At 36.6% G+C, this 20,855-nt stretch overlaps 1 protein-coding gene and 1 pseudogene across 1 annotated transcript in view; one reads left to right on the top strand and one right to left on the bottom strand.

The window, feature by feature from the left end:
* The first annotated feature begins 1,033 nt into the window (after window positions 1–1,033).
* LOC147163278 (uncharacterized) lies at window positions 1,034–2,944 on the top strand (annotated as a pseudogene).
* A 3,934-nt stretch (window positions 2,945–6,878) lies between these two features.
* The window catches only part of enpep (glutamyl aminopeptidase), a 29,847-nt gene continuing 15,870 nt past the window's right edge, over window positions 6,879–20,855 (bottom strand). Inside the window, exons 12-20 of the mRNA XM_086095086.1 lie at window positions 19,058–19,194; window positions 17,177–17,232; window positions 16,942–17,092; window positions 13,227–13,300; window positions 13,012–13,116; window positions 11,817–11,990; window positions 10,784–10,924; window positions 8,615–8,696; window positions 6,879–7,025 (exon numbers count right to left, since the gene is read on the bottom strand). Of these exons, the coding sequence (XP_085951212.1) occupies window positions 6,879–7,025; window positions 8,615–8,696; window positions 10,784–10,924; window positions 11,817–11,990; window positions 13,012–13,116; window positions 13,227–13,300; window positions 16,942–17,092; window positions 17,177–17,232; window positions 19,058–19,194 (1,067 nt within the window). The remainder of the gene's footprint in view (window positions 7,026–8,614; window positions 8,697–10,783; window positions 10,925–11,816; window positions 11,991–13,011; window positions 13,117–13,226; window positions 13,301–16,941; window positions 17,093–17,176; window positions 17,233–19,057; window positions 19,195–20,855) is intronic.

Raw genomic sequence — 20,855 nt, forward strand, 5'->3', positions numbered from 1 at the left:
GGCAGTAAAAAAATTAAAAATAAATATATATATATATATATATTTTTTTTAAAGCAAAGGTAACTCTTGAACTAATGATTTTGTATCAGCAGGAAACAAATTAGCAGATCGAGCAGCAAAAAAGGTTGGGGGGTACCGACCTACACTCCAACTAACTGTAAGTGAGTCTGAATGTGACAATCCATAGGAGGTGATAACAGAAACAGTTAAGCTGTGGCAGGAAAAAGTAAGTCCAGAAGAAAAAAAGTGTGTGAATGTCCAAAGGGGGACAAAAAATATGAAGCAGGTATATGGCGGAAAGAAGGTAAATGTATTACATCTCAGAAACAATTGAAAAATCACATTTCTGAAGCCCATAGAAAAATGCCATGTAAGGTGTGGATGAAACACTGAGACGACTACACACCTGATGGCATCCTTTCATGAGACAAATTGTTAAAAGTAAACTGCAGGACTGCAGTGTTTGCAACAGGTATAACAGTATGCCTACATCTAAACCTCCCCAGGGCACTCACGATCCGGACGTGACTGCTCCGGGTCAGGTAGTTTCGATGGATTTCACTGACATGATAAAACCAGTCAGGATACAGATATTTGCTGGTAATAGTGGATTCCTTTTCAGGATGGCCAGAGGCATATCCCTACAAAACTGAAGCAGCAAATATCGTGGTAAAACATTTGAGTAATCATTACATACCATCACATGGGTTTCCTAGAAAAATCACACCAACAGACCATTTCCGGCTCCAACAGCTCCATTGGAAGAGACGCACGTTCCAGGACCTCCAGAACTCAAACAACTAACATTTACTAACCCCCACCTAACAAAAAACAACAACCAGATGCTCCTTCAGAAATAAATGATTGTGAATATGTATGGTTGAAAGTGATAAACAAAAGTGGTCTGAGCCAAGGTCACGTTATACGGGCAGAATAATCCCGGTGACTCATCCTGGGACCAGGTAGTCTACCCTAAGGTCCTGAAGAAGCTGACAACGCCTTCTATTCTTCAACCCAAGAACATCATCTCGAGATGGCTTAAAAGTGGGAACGCATCTCCATCTGCTCCTACATCACGACACTCTTTCTCATATTGACTTTTATGCCAATCTGGTATCTCTGGAAGCACCTCAGTACAACCTTGAACGTAACGGCAACACATCGCATAAAGCGAAGTATTGATTCTCCACACACTCAGTGGGTCATATCCTGGACTTATAATAACTCAATAACAGTGACGGTGGCCCCAAACACGAACACCTCTGTTAAAATTCCCATTAGGTCTTTGAAGGGATTTAGGAACACTGTGCAGACTAAAGAGGAAGACTGGGTAGAATACTGGTGGTATTTGACAGGACATGTTTTACGGCTAGACTGGAGTACTTTTATAACTACCCAGGACGGAAGTCACTGGCCACCGGGAACTAGTGAGGAAGCTATTTTCTTTAGCAAAAGGGTAACACTGAGTAACCTGGGAGGTCAACTCGAATTGACCTTTGCTCTTCCCGATGGCAAAATACGACCGCCTAATGCAACTCTATTTAACACCTCCTGTTGGGGATTACTGCTATGGGCATGGTTCACCGGAGCCGACCCCTATGTTCCCATTGTGGTTTGTGTCAATAAGACTATGGGTAACTTAGAACAACCAAAAATGACTAATTACATGAAGGTGACCGGGGTGAGAGCCGTGAGCGTACCGCTCGATGGTGTAGATGAGTGGTTCCGTGTTACGACAGGGTTGTCTGGCAGCAGTAACAATTGGCTACTGCTGGCTAAAGAATCGGCCCATGCCATTAACGAATAAAATAATATGAATAAAACTGTCCCCAATGCCAATTGCTCTAAATGGGATAAGGTGTATCCCCTAGTAAAATGGCAGAAAAACAAACCAGTATTTTCAAACAAAGTTGCAGATGGTAATTTCTCATGTATTAAAATGTCAGGAACAGGAGAACAATTGGGAGAACTAAACCACACCACTCACTGCATTTCGACAATAGACATGGGACAGAGGTTCCAACCTCAATCTAAAGGGGACATATGGTGGTGGTGTGGCGATAACAGAATATTTGATAAGCTGCCTTTGAATAGAACAGGATATTGTGCTCTCATCACCCTCCTACTGCCAGTACAAATCTACCCCACCTCTGTTGATAACCTTCTAAAAATAATTGATAATTGGGAACCATTATCCCCTCCTTCTTTCCGAAGAGCCAAACGGTCCTCTTGGCAAGAGCAGAATGTTCCCACCTACATTGATGCAATTGTTGTACCAAGAGGTGTGCCTGATGAGTACAAATTAGTTGATCAAGTACTCTCAGGGTTTGAATCTACAATTTGCTGGTGGTGCACCATTAACAAAAACGTAGACAGAATTAATTATGTACATTATAACGTACAGAGGCTGGGAAATTGGACTCAAAGTGGTTTTGAGGCTGTACACGGCCAGCTGGCTGCCACATCTTTGATTGCATTCCAAAACCGAATTGCACTAGATATGTTGCTGGCAGAGAAGGGCGGAGTCTGCTCAATGTTTGGAGATCAGTGTTGCACCTTCATTCCTAACAACACTGCGCCCGATGGAAGTTTGACTATTGCAATTGAAGGGCTGCGTACACTCAATATGAAAATGAAAGAACATTCAGGAGTGGATACTTCTGTATGGGATAATTGGATGGATGTGTTCGGGCGCTATAAAACCTTAGTTTCCTCTATTTTGATATCTATCGCTGTATTTGCTGCTTTGCTAACCACATGCGGGTGTTGCTGTATTCCATGTATTCGTTCCCTTTGCCAGAGAATTATTACCACTGCTATTGAAAAACAGGACATACGAAATGAGTCTTCTTATATGATGGTTGAGTCTATCTTTCCCCCAAAGGAGCCCACTGTTGAGGCATCCGACGAAGAGGATGAAGATCCCGCTGGAATTTTTCTCTGAAATGTTTATCTGCTTATGTCGGACTCTTTTGAGTCCGAAATGGGGATTGTTGAGGGTCTTCTGCCCAGATTTATTTATAACTTTATAATTGTGAATAAAAACTGAATGCAATTATGTGGAAGTACAATTTTTTTATATTTTATTCAGAAGACAACATAGAGAACAGGTCAAAAGTTTAAACTGAGAAAATGTATAATTTTAAGGGAAAACTATGTTGATTTTAAATTCCATGGTGTCAACAAATCCCCCAAAAATTGCATTCAGTTTTTATTCACAATTTGTATAGTGTCCTAACTTTTTTGGAATTGGGTTTGTAAATTGTAAATGGAGTGCACTTAAATAGCGCTTTATCTTCATCATATGTTTACTAAGCCTGACGTATTTGCTTATCTCATTCAAACATATTAAGTTGTTGAAGCCAACAATGGCCATTGATGCAGTATACTAACCGCACAGAAAGGTTTTTCAAATAACTTACTTTATGCTCCAGGATCCCGCGCCGTCACTCTGGTGTTTTTCTTTGGTTCCATCCCATTTTAAATTCATAAACGTCATATTCGCTGTTGTAGCTTCGTACTTGATAATACTACTAGCGAATGCTAACCTAGCCAATGGTATTGCAAAGAGAGTTCGTTTCCAAGGTCCGCCAGCGTCCGTGTTTGCAAACTCCCTTGAGTCTGCTGTTAAGTGCATTGTGGCCAACTGGGTCAATTTGGCTCGGTTATTGCACATTTGGTGGCGTAAAACTGTAGTAATAGTCCTTATAGCAAACGATGGATGGCTTAGCCTGCACGCTACTTGGAGGAGTGGGAAAAAACAAAAAAGTTGCCGCTGTATCGGGAGGAGTGAATCATACTCTCCATAGGTGTCTCAAGGGCCGGAGTCCTGCAGGTTTTGGATCTTTCCCTTCTCCAACACAGCCGATATATGATCAGCGCATAAGCAAGCTCTGCATAAGCCTGATAACGATCCTGCTGATTGTAATCAGCTTGTGTTGGAAGAGGGAAACCTTTGCATGTTCTCCCCGTGCTTGCGTGGGTTTTCTCCAGGTACTCCGGTTTCTTCCCACATTCCAAAGACATGCATGGCAGGTTAATTGAACACTCCAAATTGTCCAGGTGTGATTGTGAGTGTGGATGGTTGTTCGTCTCTGTGTGCCCTGCGATTGGCTGGCAACCAGTTCAGGGTGTACCCCGCCTACTGCCCAAAGCCAGCTGGGATAGGCTCCAGCGCCCCCCCGCGACCCTTGTGAGGACAAGCGGTTAAGAAGATGGATGTATATATATGCTCTGTGTTGCGGTGTTTCATGAATTGCGGGAATAAAGCCTGATTCACTTAAATCTTATCTAATCTACTGCTTTGGCCTGAATTGGTAAGAAACATGGCGGCTACGGTGATGGATTTTTTGCTGAATACGTTTAAATAAATAAATATACGTTTTTGGGAGTGAAGGACAAAGTATTTAAAAACATACGAGTTTGGGGTTTGAATGAGCTAATAAATACGGACATTAAAATGGACCACTCGCTCCTTCCGTCCATCGACACACTTTGTTTCCAATTTACAAGCAAAGCACGCGTTAGGATACTCACATTTCAAGAATTGAAAAAGTGATCTTCTGATTATTCTTTTTTGTCCTTGTTTATTGACCGATGGACGATTTATTTTGTCTGCCCGGTAAGATCAGCACTGAATTGTTCTTTTTTCTAGTTGTATTGAGTTCTACAGTATCGTATTTTGAATTTATGCTCCGCCTTCTTGGCCAAATTGGCCACCTCCGTCTGTCTCAATCCGTTTTATTTGATTTGACTTCTCAGCTCATGGTCACTGGCGGATGACCTCCAATATTCCAACCCCTGTCTTCACAGACAGCCAAATACAGTATTGCTACTATCCTGCTGAGCAAGGTGAAAGGTCACCTGTCATCATTAGCCTGAAAAAAATTGTGACAAGGTGTGGAAGGTCATGTCAACCATAGTTGTTTTTCTCAATTTAAGCTTTGAGAATGGAGAAAAGTGATTTGAACAAGCCTTTTATCATAAACTGCACCAGACTGTTGTGGAACGCTGACATAAACTTTTTTTTTTTTAAATTGCAAAAACTGATGTACACTCTCACCTTGTTGTTTTAGCATCACTTACATTGAGCCAATGTGCTGTATATGACATTTGGCATAATTGGATGTGTGAGATTTTTGCAGGATAATATCATATAAAGATCATATAATGTAGCGGTCTTGAGTTATATAATCCATCCATCCATTTTCTTACGCCATGCAGTTTTTTTTCAATTAATTAATGACTGGGAAATTCCAACACATCCCTTTAAATGTATTTTTGGAATCTCTGTTTCCAAGCTGACAACGAATAAAGATACCACACCACAGTTTAACTTCTTTAAAAAAAAAGTCTGGCTAAATAAAACTCAATATGCAACAATTTTATTCAGTCCTGATTGTATTACATGATTATTGAATTTTATTTATTTCTTAAAAAAAATACATTTTATTTTTTATTTTGTATATGCGTGAGTAGGTGCATGTGCGGGTGAGGGTGTGCATATGTTCGTGCATGTGAGTGTGTGCTCATTAATTCACCTAAAACCTATTAAAAATCCCATTCACCTAAACCAAATACTTCAGAATCCCACTAGAGTTGTGAAGTTGTCAGGAGATCCGAGGAAGGATCAAAGAAAAGTGAAATCCAGCACCTACCAGACATCACCTACTACCCACCGGATTACCAACCAGAATCTTTCACTAACCCCAGAAACATCTAAATTCCAACCAATTATGAAGACCTCAAGAGACCAAAGGAAAGACTGAGGAAAGGAAGGAAGGATTGGAAGGAATTTCATTTATTTCTGAGAATAGAAGAGTTGAACATTCAATGCATAAGTTGCGAAAAGATAGTAAAAGTTAAAGACCCTGTAAAACTAAAGTAAATATATTGTAAATTTGACACACCATAGAGAAGAGTGTTGTTCACAAACCTACCAAATAAAAATGATTTTTAAAAAGTGTATACGAGGCTTAAAAAACCTTGAAAATCAAGCAATTGTCTCCACTTTCAAACACTGTTGTCCGCTGAAAGTGCTGAATCCACACCCTGCTCAAGTGTTAATTGTTAATCAAATACCACTACTGTTGATACATTTGTATACCTGCAGAATAAAAATGATGGTAGCTTACACAACATAAAACTGCGTTGAGAGATTCATCTTCAAAATTGAATAGTTACTAGGGACTATAGTATTAACTTATTAGGGACTATAGTATAAATTTAGCACACAGATTAACGGGAAAGAGGGGAGATGACCAAGAGACATTAGGGTAGAAGCTGAAGAGAGGTAGCTGAGGGAGCTAGCTAACTAGCTGGCACAAAACGGGGACGTGGTCCCAGCCAGTGAGAGTTTACCGCACCAAGACAGGTGAAAGCCTGCCCAGGTACCATCTTCAGTCACGATTAGCAATTAACATAACACGACTGCTGACTCGTTGGCCAACGTGTCACTGGGCAGTTCAAGTTCTTATATAGTGGGGGAGGAGCCCAAATGCATCAGGTGAAGCCACGCTCAGTTTAACACATTAAATCGCCACAATTCAGTACTACATCATTCTCAGTCTACACGTTTTCAGCAATTATCATCAAACGTGTATCTAGTATTTCCAAAAAAAGTCTGTGATTTCACTTTAAATATAAATGTGGATTGTATATAGATTGAAATGCAAGGTCAATATATTAGTGATCCTCAAGCACAAGAGCATTACTACACACTATAAGCAAAAAAGTGATCAAATTGTTTTAACAAGGGACAGATGCATGTGAATTCAACATCATCCTGTATATTCTAAATGGGCTGAAGTCATTTGGATTTTACTGAGGATGTTAACTTTCACACTCTGAAAATATGTTGACTGAAATGTGTTACTGAGTTAGGAGATATTGCTCTCTAGCCATAGTGTGATCTCTTCCTCATTCATCCGAACCCATTGGATGTTATTTCTGACAGTCTCCAGTGCCTGCTGCCTTGGCATCTCCCCAGCACCAGCATTGGGATTCAGACTGAAGAAATGCTCCATCTGCAAGATACAACACACATCACATTACCCAACACGAGCTCAAATCTGGATTAAAGGCAGGATTGGATTTCCAAATCTGGATTAGAATTTTCAAAATTATATGTGGTTTGGAATACTCAATTTTGGATTAGCGAGGAAATGAGCATATGTCAGCATTGCTGCATGCGCCGGCTAATAAAATAGAACCCTCAGTCTCAAGTGTCCACTTCTGGGTCCACTCCGGGGTGGCATGGCTCAGTGGTAGAGTGGTCGTCTCCCATCCGTGAGGTTGACTGATGTTCAGTCACGATGACCAATCCAGTCACGACGACCATCCCAGTCCTGTCCAGTCAAGCTCCATCAGGGTCCAGTCAAGTCAAGCCCCATCAGGGTCCAGTCAAGTCAAGCCCAGTCCTCTTGCGTCCAGTCTAGTTATGTCCTGTCCACGTTCGTCAAATCCAGCCACGTCAAGTCATGGTTGTCTGCTCACCTCTTCATCTGTGTTTCATTAAAGTTTCACGTATTACCCTTGATTCCAGTCTTACTGCCGTACTTCCCTGTATTTGGGTCCACCATCCCTCAACCTCTCACGCCACCCATGACTATGACTATGAACAACTGACATGCATGTACTAGTCTGACCTTGGACCCTGCGTACCTGCTACATATTAAATCACATATCTTTAAAGGTTCTGACTATTAATGTGGCAAACGTAACAAGAACATGTTGACATGAGTGTTAATTTCATCGAACTAAACCCTACGAAAACTAAACAAAAGTAATTTCGTCAACACACATTTTTCACCGGATTAAAACTAGACTAGACAAGACTAAAACCCTCATTAATAAACAATAACTGGGACTAAATCAGTATGCATTTTTGTCGACTAATGAAGACAAGACGAAAATAATAATAACAACTGGACTAAAATCTATTGAGATTTTAGTTCATGAATAAAAAACAAGACGAAAATGATACGATTTTGTAGAATCTTGTCTCATTTGTCACTAAATGGGTTTCCAATTCATCCATCCATTTTTATTTGAATTTTCAAAAAATGTGAAAAATAAAACTGAATGGAAACGCGAGAAATTCGAAAAAGGGCCCAAAATTCTCCCAAAAGTTTTGATCTTTTACTTTTTATTTTATTTTCAACGTCACTCATTCTGAGGAAATTTGAATTACATTGTTCCTGTAACAGTGATAATGAAGTTTTATAAGCACTTTTACATTCTCAGAGTTACATAAGGATTACTCCAAAATATTCAATGGAATATTAGTCATGAGTGGAAACTAACCCACCACCAATAGCAATTGGGGGCTTAGTGTCTTGCTCAAAGATATTCTGACATAGTCACGAGGAAGCTCTGGATAAAACCTTACAACGTTTGGGTTTAGATACGATGCTGCCGCATATGCAAAATACGTCTTTGAAATCAGTGTGGTTTTCACTTTTGTACAGGGCAATGTTTAACAAACTTTTTTTTTTAATTTGGTAAAAAACTTCAATATTGTCTAGTCAAATGCAACATAGCTTTGTTTACTACGCTTACAGTTCTCAACAATTAAAAACACTGTGCATTAGGTAGCACACAGACTATTCCTTACTTTCCACAGCTGTAGCTCTGTGTTGAAGCTGATTGAGAGTCGATTCAAAAGACGGCCCAGGTTCCTATCATTGATAGTATATCTGTAAGAGAAAATTCATTCATCAATAATCAACAGAATACAGGAAGATAAAAGCATTGGCCATGTGGGCACTGGTCTGGTAAAAGGGTTGTGCCTGAAGTGATTTGTATTGTGTGCAGTGCAGGGTAATTATAGTTTTGAAATTTTCATTTTAGTTAGTTATTTATTTAGTTTTTTTATTTTAAATTTAATTAGTTTTCAGGGTAGTTCTGATAGTTTTTAATTAGTTTTATTTATTTTTCAAATGCTTAGTTTTAGGTTAGTTTTATTTTAGTTAGTTTCAGTATTAGTTTTTTTTAATGTGTATTACTTGTGTGGAATATTTAATTAACACCATGGAAAAATGAAAAAAGTGACACATTTCTTACCTAGCGTTGCATTTGGGCTGAGTTAAATGAAAAAGCAGGCGAGGCGAGCCATTAGAGCCAAAAGTCAAGCAGGCAAACTTGCCTAGGAGTGATGTCATCTGAAGGTGCTTTTTTATTGGCTGCTGCTAGATGAGATCACTTCTGTGTGACACACTTTCAAACGTCCTTATTCCGGTTAATGTCGAAATAAAAATATTTAAAATCATCCACAAAGGCTCATGTATTAAATTAATTACCAAAGACTAAAACTAAACGACATTTTCGCTATAATTATTATGTAAACATAAAATGTAGTTTCAGTTAGTTTTCGTTTAAAAAAAAAAGAAGCATTTTTGTTTTTATTTTATTTCATTAACGAAATTGTTAAAAAAAAAGTTTCAGTTTTTTCGTTTGTTTTCCTTAACTAAAATAACAATAAACTTGGTGCTGTGCTATGAAATGTAAGAGGTCACATGATACTTGTTTGGAACAGCACCTTTCAATGGAAAAGAATGGCACTGCAAATGAGTATATAGGCTTTAACTGTTTTTATGTGATCAACACTGACTTAACTGTGCCGAATAGACATACATTTTATCTCATTAACAGCTTTAATCTTTATGAGCTAAGACGATGTCATATTGTAGTGGTATCGTGGACTGTTTCTCTTTAATAGTCTTTGATTGTTATCCTTAAAGTTTTACAGCATCACACTCATATGACTGCCAAATTGTTGTCATATCACGTTAGCAGTCCTTTAAAAAAAAAATATATATATATATAAAAAAAAATATATAATATATATATATATATATATATATTATTATTCAACACATCTCAAACGTTAGCAGTCCTATCCAATGTGGTTTTTAACATTGTCTAAATTATTATTATTTAAAATGTAAAATATAAAGATGACATTCCTAATAGATACATATCTTCTATGCATGTCGAGTACCTTCCGAGTGAGACTGAGTAATGGTTCATCTACTGTACATTTAAAAGGATGTTGTTATTTTATTGTTGTTGTTGTTATTGTAACGCAGTGGTGCATTTGCCTGTCTTTGATGCAGGCAACACGGGTTGAGTTTTGTGATGGTTTTCCAGAGATTTTGGTCTCTCCACTTCGCTGTATTTATTGTATTGCTCATGACTTTACACGTGTTTGCATTTGTGAAGTTAAAAGGCTAAATTAGTGATATTTTTTGGGGGCATGTTAAATCTTGTAGCATATTAAATATTTTTGAGAGGTGTGTGCTTCTGCCATGTAACATGAGTTTCAATATGATTGTTTTCCTAAACACAGCCACAACCCAATTTATGGTGGTGTTGAGGGTATTGGACTTCATTCATGCTCCAAAAGCAGATCGCTGTTGGTATTTATTTTGTAGGTTAAAACACATTTATGTTTAAGTATTAAAACTAATGTACAAACATTTTTTAATATATTCATCAAAACACATAACCTCCAAGTATTATTGGCATCTACAATTAATAACACAGTATTTTGTATAGTACATTCACTCTATCAGCAAGCAATCCATACAAAGATTAGATAATAAAATACCACTTAATAATAACAGCAATTTACTTTTTATTGCTTGTTCATTTTTTTCCCATAGTCAATCAAGGAAGTTTAATTAAATTAGCCTCAGCTCACTCATGTCCCTGATAAGCAGTCTAAAATGGATGGATGGATGGACGAATGGATTTTGATACATGCCAGTAGTGTAGCACTGACCTGTTAACCAGGTATTTCCAGTTGAGTGTGGTCCAGTCCCAGGCCATGCTCTGACCCAGTGGATTGTAGGACACGTATCTCACCAGAGTGAACAGATCCTGGCTCCTCACCACATTTGTATCTCTGGAGGCTTCGAGGAGCCTGTTTATCAAAAGAGTTGTTGTTTTTTAACATCTGTTTTTATGTACACATTACTCATAAACGATTTTTAGTCTAATCTTAGTTTACGCTATCTCCAGTATTTGTAGATTGAGTACTTCCTTCCATCTTTGGAAAATAAAAACAAAGATCATGAGATATTCATTTTATTTAGGGATCGATCAATTAATTATCTGTGCTATCTGTGATATTGGGCATTTTTACAAATATCTGTATCGGCTTTTTTTTTTCTCGACGGCCGATATAAGGTAAATCCCCAAAAAAATAATCTCAGGGAACTATTTATTGAGAGATGCTACTGACCCTGGGAACCTTCTGAACCAAATAAATGTGAAAGTTTAAGATTTCAGGTATTTTTTAATTTTGGGGATAAAATATTTACTGTAGAAAACTATAGAGAGCTGTGGCATTTACTTGCTCCAAGTTTCCAATTAACTTTTCAAGACATACTCATTACCTTGGAAGCTCCCTTAATGTTTTGTTAGAAATTTAAAAGGATGTCAATTGCCTAAGATAAAAAAGACAAGAAAAATTGTTCAATAAGATTGGCATTTGGATTTTAAAAAAGGTTGACGCCAATACCCCCCCCCCCCCCACACATTTTTTTTTGTACTGAAAATGAATATCGCCTTTAAATATTGGTTATCAGCCTCCTTGACTACTAATAATCGGCATCAGTATCGACCCTGAAAAAAATCCATATCAGTCTATCTCTAATTTTATCCAACACAAATATCTACATCTGATCGTTTGCCATGAAGCCAATCATGAAGTAATTTATTCAAATATACTGCCACGAACCACACACAAGATTTAGTTGAGAATGTTTCTAAATTTGATGAGTCAAACATTTTGACAATGATATTTTAATTACCTCCAAAGAAGTGCTACATTCTGTACGGATGCCAGCCCATACAGCAACTTGTCCTTCTCCTGAGCCAAGAAGGTTTTTTGGTACCTCTCAAACATGATGTTCCACTTTGCTTCATTGCCTGAGTTCTTCATGCCATAACGATAAACTAGCAACCTCAGGTTCACTGCTACATCGCTGGAAAATACAATTATTTTGTTATTGGCTCATTGGCAGAGGGTTGCTCTAAAAAGATAAAGACATATTGCTACAACTTTTTTTAGTTTATAAACCCTCGTAACGTAATTTTTTTTATCACACAAGTAAAATTAGTAAAAATTTGGCTCACTATTGGAAGTCATTTCAGAATATTTTTTCTACTTGCGACCACTCAAAATGTTCAGTGGAATCAGACCTATGCATAAATATATAGTTTTTATTTATTTGTTTGTTTTTGATGCCCTCTATTGACAATAAAAGCAATATTGTCCTAAGAGCACAACTAAATCTATCTATCTATCTATCTATCTATCTATCTATCTATCTATCTATCTATCCATCTATCCATCCATCCATCCATCCATCCATCCATCCATCCATCCATCCATCCATCCATCCACCCACCTACCTACAAATAATAAAAAATAATAATAATAATAATAATAAAAAAATTATATATATATATATATATATATATATATATATATATATATATATATATTGTTTTGGTATAAGAATGGGGACATAGGAAGCACATAAGTCAGCTCAATCAAAAATTATAATCAGTTCTCTACCGCCATCTAGTGCATTATGGCTGTTATGACTAAAGTTTTTTTTAAAAATCTACGTTTAGTTGATGCCCCAGTGAAGGGATAAATTGGGTAATTGCGGGAAATGCACTATAACACATCAGATGTACAGTGCATCAAAAAACATGAAAAATTATGATTTATAATGGGAGTTGATGGGCCAAAATTTGGACATTTTTACTTGTGCTATATGTACTATAAAATTTGTTTCCCACATATAATAATGGCAATAATCAATTTTGAAATTTTGGACGGTGCCATTTTGAACTTCAACATGTTTTGGACAATTGGGTGCAATTTCAGCTCATTCAATGATTTTTTATTTGATAATAATATTATTAAAAAGCACTAAAGCAACAATTGGACCTTTTTCTTACGAGCGTAAATCAGGCTTTTACAATGTTACAAACCTCAGATTTTCATTAATCCACTGGTCAAAAATGTCTGACGCTGCATTCAATGTATCTTGATCTCCCATTTGACAAGCAATGCCAAGCACAGTCTCCCGCAATAACCTGACAGAAATATCCAACAATAACTTGACACCATCATACACTATAGATGGTAATGTTACTAATGATTTATTGACTTTTTACATCATATTCATTTGTTGAGCTTGACAAACCTCTGTATCTGTGTTCCAGTATCATTCCATCCGAGTTCAGATGAAATTGCTTTTACATGATCGCGAAACCGTTTCTGGGGGAAGGAAAAGATAAAAACAGACGGACAATTAAGGACGGTATTGTTACACCTTCTGTACAGTATTTGCCCACTGCCAATGAAACATTTGATTTGTTGATGCTGTAATATACATATATATTAGGGGTGTCAAGCGATTACATTTTTTTTGTCATAATTAATCGTATGACTTCAATTCACGATTAATCACAAATTTTATATCTGTTCCAAATGTACAATACGTTTGCATACTCTTGTTAACATAAAAGTGGAAAAACATGTTAAATAGAAATATGGCTGCATCTTTTAGTCATTAATACATTCATAATAATTCATAAAATTTAGTTAAAATTTAAAAAACACGTATTGTACTATAAAAAGAGTGTGATATTAATTTGTGTTGAGGTCATTTACTGCCACTAGATGGCATAATTGCATTTGTAAGACATTGGTGACAGCTCAGTGACAGTGCATTTTTCTTTTCATATTAAGAACTATCTAATCTTTAACATGAAGTAACTTGTGAAATTCTGTACATTTTTAAAATTGTAAAATACAACTTGACCCCAGTCTCCACATTATTATTAAACTTACATTTTTTTGACATGAACGTATCTGCTGAATTGGGACTGGAGTTCCCCCAGTTCAAGCTTCCCAAGTAAGGGGCGGTCATTAATCGCCTGTTAAATTTTTTTTTGTGGCATTAAGAAACTTTAAATTAACTCATAATTAACACACACACACACACACACACACACACACACACACACACACACACACACACACACACACACACACACACACACACACACACACACACACACACACGATTCAAGGATGATACATTTAAAATGGAATTGGTTTTATTCAGTTTCATTTGATGCACTCATCTGTTCACTCAAAACCAATGTTCCTACTTGAAGGGAAAATAACCATGGTTTGATATGTCCTCATGTAACCTCTTATATAAGGATATGTTGTTGTCCTGAACTGTTGTACAAATCCAGGTGCCCAACAATTTGTAAATAAAGGGCGGAATCAGCCTGGGAACTCTTCGTTGTTTATACTACAGCCTTCCCTGCTTCGCAAAACATGTTTTCGAAAGTGTCTGAGAGAGGGCTTGGCTAGCCCGGTTTCTCACGCTAACGAATAAAAGACGGAGCGGCACACGGTCCGGTCAGAGTCAGCTGTGGAATACGTACGATTGCCCAGCCGTTTTGCAGCTCGTTCTACCCGGACCGTGGGCTCTCCGGTCTAGTGTCAAGGTAAGCGCTGATGATGATCATATTGTGCTGCTTAACGTTGTAGTGTATTGATTGCTGTTTGCGGGGAATAAAAGGCACCATTATTCTAGCAAAGTGAGTTCTATTTATTGCTGTTTGCGGGGAATAAAAGGTACATTTATTCTAGCACAGCACAGGTGTTGATTACTGTTTGCGGGGAATAAAACGTATGATTATTCTAGCAAAGTTCAGGTGTTGATTACTGTTTGCGGGGAATAAAAGGCACAATTATTCTAGCACAGTAAATCAGTCTCTGTGTATTCATTGTTACCGCTGATCACTCACGATCCTGCATAAAAATATAAAGGTGAAGTAGCGTTTTCCACAAAACACTATTTAAATATGTTTAACCATAGAAGTACATATTAAAAATGCACCAAATGTCATTGTAAGTTGTATGTATAGGACACCAAAAAAAACACAAATAATGTGTGGTGATTTTAACATGGGCATCAGAAAACAACTGATTTTATAAATACAATGTATAGTAATAATCTATCCCCTGTAATTATGAAACGTAGCAGAAAACAATTGATACAGCTACACTAATAGATAACATATTCATAAATAAAATTGACAATAAAATAGAAAGTGGACTTCTTATTAATAATAAACGTGATCATCTTCTGGTCTTTGCAATCTTCCAAGACTATTTTGATAAAATAAAAACAAAAACCAACAATAGCTTACACATCAAAAAACATGGCTGCCTTTAAGTTGGATTTAGAAAAACATAATTGGTCTGAGGTCTACTCAAATGATGATCCCAATATCGCATACAGTGCATTTCAGTCTACTATTATTTCTCTATACAATAAACATTGTCCATTAACAAAAGTCACCAGAAAATATAAAGGTCTAAAATAAGGCATGTATGACGAAGGGGATAGAGAATGCTTGTAAAAATAAAAACATTTCATACAAAAGATTTATTAAATTAACCATAACCATAAGAATTATAAATAGATCAAAATATACAGAACCAACTCATTCTCTATTTATTAAATCAAATACAATGACATTTTACGACTTAGTTGAATTTAAAATAGCACAAATAATGTATAAAGTACACAACAATCTACTCTGCCACAGTACTCAGAAGCTGTTTGAAGTCCCTTATAACAAGTGGTATAAGTGTCTACAAAAAAATTAAAACAAGAACAAATATTAAGCAAAGGTGTGTTTCTCTGTAAAATGTGTTAATTTGTGGAATGGTTTTGGAACTGACCTGAAAAGATATCAGTCACTTGCTGAATTTAAAAAATTGTTTAAAAGCAAGTTCCCAAAAATTACTTACATCAGACATGAGCTATTCAAATTATATATATGCTGTAATTTCTTTGGATGTATTTGTATGAGTGTAATGAAAATTGTATATGTGAGTATGAGGATAAATATATATATATATATATATATATGTTATAAATGTATTATGGTTTATGCCTATGAATTTCATGTACATATGTCGCTGGCGAATGTGCGTATGTTAAAGTGCACTTGTATATATGACTAGGTTTATACATTTCCTTTTGTTGAAATACATTAACCTTATCATTTTATCAACATAAAAAAAATAAGGGGTAGGACTAGATACGTTTTTCACTTCCTCCTACCCCTTTTGATCATATAAACTCTTTTCTTTCTACCTATTCTTGTTTTTCTTTTTTTACTTCAACTTATATTTTAAATATGTAATGTATATTCTTTATGTTTATATGTTCAATAAAACCATAAACCAAACCAAATCATTTATTATTACACCGCTACTATATATACAAAAAAAGTTAATCTTAAGAAAGCATTACAAATCATGAAACTTTGACACACATAATGATAAAGACATTTGGCAATGAAAAGTTTTAAAGCTATTACTTTTTATGTTTTTCTTTCTTACAAAAATTACATTTGAATGATAACAACTGCTGACCATTCAATACTCATATCAGTAAAATGAATTGATTTTCAAAAGAAATTCAGCGAGACATGTCTTTACTGTATTATTATTATTATTTTAATTATTATTATTTATTATTATTATTATTATTATTATTATCATTGATATATGAAAATGGTCTATATGCAATGTATAGAAAAAAATGTAATCTGAAAAAAGCATGTTACAAATCATGAAACTTTGACACACAATGATAAAGATATTTGGCCATTAAAAGTTTTAAAACTATTACTTTAGATGTTTTTCTTTCTTACAAAGATTGCATTTGAATCATAACTGCTGACTATTCAAATACTCATACTAGTAAAAATTGATTTTCAAAAGGAAATTCTGTGGGACATGTCTTTACTGTATTATTATTATTATTATTATTATATGAAAATGGCCTATATGTATATTACGGGAATTTTTTTTTTACCCACCTGAAACCTTGGATAAAGAACAGTATTGCCTGACAGCATGTCCCGAACATAGGCAATAGAGGCGGCGACACGTTCCCATACAATGTACTGGTCCTCATTTTTTAGATACATGGTAAGGTTGAAGGCGTGGCCATAATTTATTATGTCTGCCCTGTACAACGAGTTCAAAATCAGATTTTACTATACATAAATCATTAATATGTTGTTTGCTCTGCAATTTTGTCACATACTTTACCTTGCTAGAGCAAACACATCGTCAATGTAGCTTGTACGATCAGCTGCATCAAACTCCTGTTATAGGAAAGAAAATATGTCATTAACTTTGTTTTTACTGACTTTTATCTCATGCATTTCTTGTTTTATTGTGTTCTGTGATCTTGTCTTGCTTGTTAGGTTTTTGTTTCCCTTGTGTTTCCCAATCAGCTCAGTGCCTGTATGCAAATAATTGGATTTTGAGCGTGCCTGCCCATCCATAAATTGTGAAATATTAAACAACCAAGTAAATCTTTTGTTATCTTCCAATTAAAGAAAATGTGTCTGTGTGTGAGCTTGTTCGGGGTTTCCGCCACACTATACACACATACTGTAACAATGGGGCTCATTTAAAGGGATTACATCACGGTATTTTAAGCCCTTCCACAGTTAACTATAGGCATATGTTGATTAAATTTTACCTTTGACACCATGGCGATATCATTTTTTATGAAATATTAGGTGTTTTGCTGGTTACTTTTCTAATGCGGAAGCAAAACGCCCGGTTCAGTAAAACCCCGCCTCTCCACGTTGGGTTGCCGCGCCCACTTTCGTCTGACATGCTGCTGGAGCGCTGCGTTTGAGCACTTCTCTAAATGGCCACATAGGTCATCAATTCTTCAATAAAAAATATAAACAAAATGTTAGATAAATGTATCTTAATTGAATAAACCTGACACAAAACGGCCCCTTGCTGCAAGAAATCGTAGTGGAGGAGGAGGGGAGGAGTGGGAGAGAGGAGGAAGAAAAAAAAACACTCAGTGGATCACGAACCGGGGACCTGCTGCTTTCAGGGCGAGCGAGCTAACCACTACACTCTTCGTTCAGTTAGGTTGAAGAGCATTTACACAAGTGTCAGCCAGAACCTTTCTGGGATTGTAAGACGACCAATTGTCATTGCACTCTGGCATTCCAAATGTGAAGGATAATTGATTGCTTTTAATTAATTTGGACAGGATGTTTACTAACAAAGGCTGCTACTTTTATCACTATCCTGCGAGCATGGAGGGCTCAGAGAAAGTTGCCGTGCGTTTAGTCCGCGGTGCAGGGGTGGGTCCACACCTAATGACGTCATACAGTGAGCACCCGCTTGTTTTCTCAGATTGGGAGGGGCTGGTGCTTGGAGAGCAGAATGACCTATAATTTCTCATAGAGGAGTGAATGGAAGAAAGCACCACTTCGGTGATGTTTTTGGTGGGGAATTAGCATTTTAACATGTCTAAAAGAACAATAAAGTTGTTTTTTCACGTCACTGTCCCTTTAAAAATCTGAATTGGCATCACGCCCTGCAGTGTGAATGTTGCCTTAGTCTTTGTACTGTACCCGTGACAATACCTTAATGCAGCTTTTTAACTATAACATATAACAGCAATATACGTACAGTTGGCATTGGGCCACCCCTCATGAGTCAAAATTTAGTCAAAAGTGTTAAAATGACACTTTTTGATGATGTAATGTTAATGGTTGAACAAACATGCCATTTTTGGGGTTCTCCTGAAATGTGACTACTGTATTTTCCAAACTATAAATTGCTCTGGAGTAGAAGTCGCACAAGGCCAAAAATGCATAATTAGGTAGAAAAAAACATATGTAAGTAGCACAGGAGTAAAAGTCGCATTAAGTATATATAGTCTTTTATATTATAAATCTAGACTGCCCTCTTGTGGCTGTCTGTGGAATTATATTCTTCCTGGTACACTTTTTTCACGTGTCATACGGAGTATACATCGCAGGAATGGCCAACCTATAACAAAAAGTGTGACTTACAGTCCAGAAAATACGGTATTTTGGAGGTACAAAGTTTCGGCCCAATGCCAGCGATATATAGTACATGTACAGTTGTGGAAATATGTATGAAGTTTACCAAGTGGTTGTTTTGAAGCTGTTGGCTAATCTCATTCCACATCTGATCTTCATGGTTGACTCGGTAGAATCCTATATGATCATTGTTGATCTTCAGCAGGCCGTCCACTGAAGGTGAGTAGTCACTTAGAATGTGCTCTGAAATGTGGAATGAGTGAAAACAAAAATGTTACTTTAGATTGACCAAGTGAGTTAAGTTTAAAGTTTGCTGCCCAAAATGTATTGAGTACACTGATACTATTAACGCTGCATCAAACACTGATTTCTAGTCACTTAATTGTGTCTAGTGAAGATCGCAAAAAACTGGAACTCTCCTCTAAACAACCTTTGACCAGGTACAATCTGGTCTCTATGACAATGGCCTGACCTTTCGCTGTAACCCTGGCAAATGGCTGACCCCCCACAAAAAAATGTTATACTAAAAGCAAGAGTATTAAAAAAAAATCTGTTTTGTTTTAACTCATTTCTTGACACTAAAGAGACCCTTAACTCATTCACTTGCAGCCATTTTCACTGAAGCAACCTCCTTTGCTCCCGGCTATTTTACTGGATTTTGACTAAATTTGCCAGGCCAACAGAATATTGTGTTCTATTGCTATAAAAACATGGACACCTACCAAAGGAAAGATTAGAATCTCTTCTTTCATCAGAAAAAAAGTATATTTGTATCTATTTCCGTTTTGTAGCAATTAGCATTAGAATATAGCTAAATTTCATCATTATTCACAAACCTGTTGAAAACACTGGCAAAAAGAGCTTGTTGCAACATGGCCCTGGCTGATCTCTTATACTCTGCTGCCATTTTTTAAAACTATAATTGCTTTCAGCGGCCTCTTCAGCGGCCTTCTGTATGCTCTAGCATAAACAAATAGAGAAAAACGTATAAATACGTTTTTGGGAGCAAATGAGTTAACTCATTCACTCCGAGCCATTTTCACTGAAACAACCCCCTTTGCTCCCGGCTGACTGGATTTTGACTGATTTTGCAAAGCCCACAGAATATGAATGAGTATATATGTGTTGTATTGCTATAAAAACATACCTACCAAAAGAAAGATTAGAGTCTCTTTCTTTTTGCAGAAATTAGCATTAGAATATAGCTAAGTTTAATCAATATTCACAAATATGTTTAAAACTGTGGGGAAAAGAGCCCTGGCCCTGCTTGATCTCTTATACTCTGCTGCTACCTGCTGGCTTTTTTGTAATTACTACCATTGCTTCAAGCATTCTCTTCAGTTCAGAGGCTGCATCAAATGCTCTAGCATAAAAAACATTTTAAAAAGTATAAATAGGTCTTTAGGAGCATAGTAATATTTAAAATAGAACGTATTTATACTTTTTGCGAGCAAATGAGTTAATTACTTTGACCTCAAGGAATTAGGATGATCTCAAAATCTTCAATTGAAGATGGGACCAAAGTTTAATCTTAATATTTTTCACAAAATTCTCTGTTTTAAAGAGGTGCAAGATGGTAATCTTCCATGATATATGAGACGTAGGTAGTGGCCCTGCTGTTGGTGGATGCTACAGATAAACTCGAGGGGGTTACCCCCTCTCTTGCTCTCTCTTTCTGGTATCTCTTCCAAGATGGAAGTAAGTAGCATACCAGCGTCTTCCCACCATTTTCTTTATCCCTTGTTTTGGGTGGTGGGAATCATAAGAACGTTGCTTCTCTTTTTCTCTCTTTTTCCTGTTTTTTCTTGGTTGGACCCTATATGCTCCCTTTTTTTCTTTTATTGTTCATTCGGTAATGTCATCATCATTGCTCTTTTTAAAAAAATGTATTTATTTATTTTTAT

This window comes from Leptonotus elevatus, chromosome 14 (assembly GCF_054856555.1).
Source record: "Leptonotus elevatus isolate MCC_2025b chromosome 14, RoL_Lele_1.0, whole genome shotgun sequence".
Classification (NCBI taxonomy): Eukaryota; Metazoa; Chordata; class Actinopteri; order Syngnathiformes; family Syngnathidae; genus Leptonotus; species Leptonotus elevatus.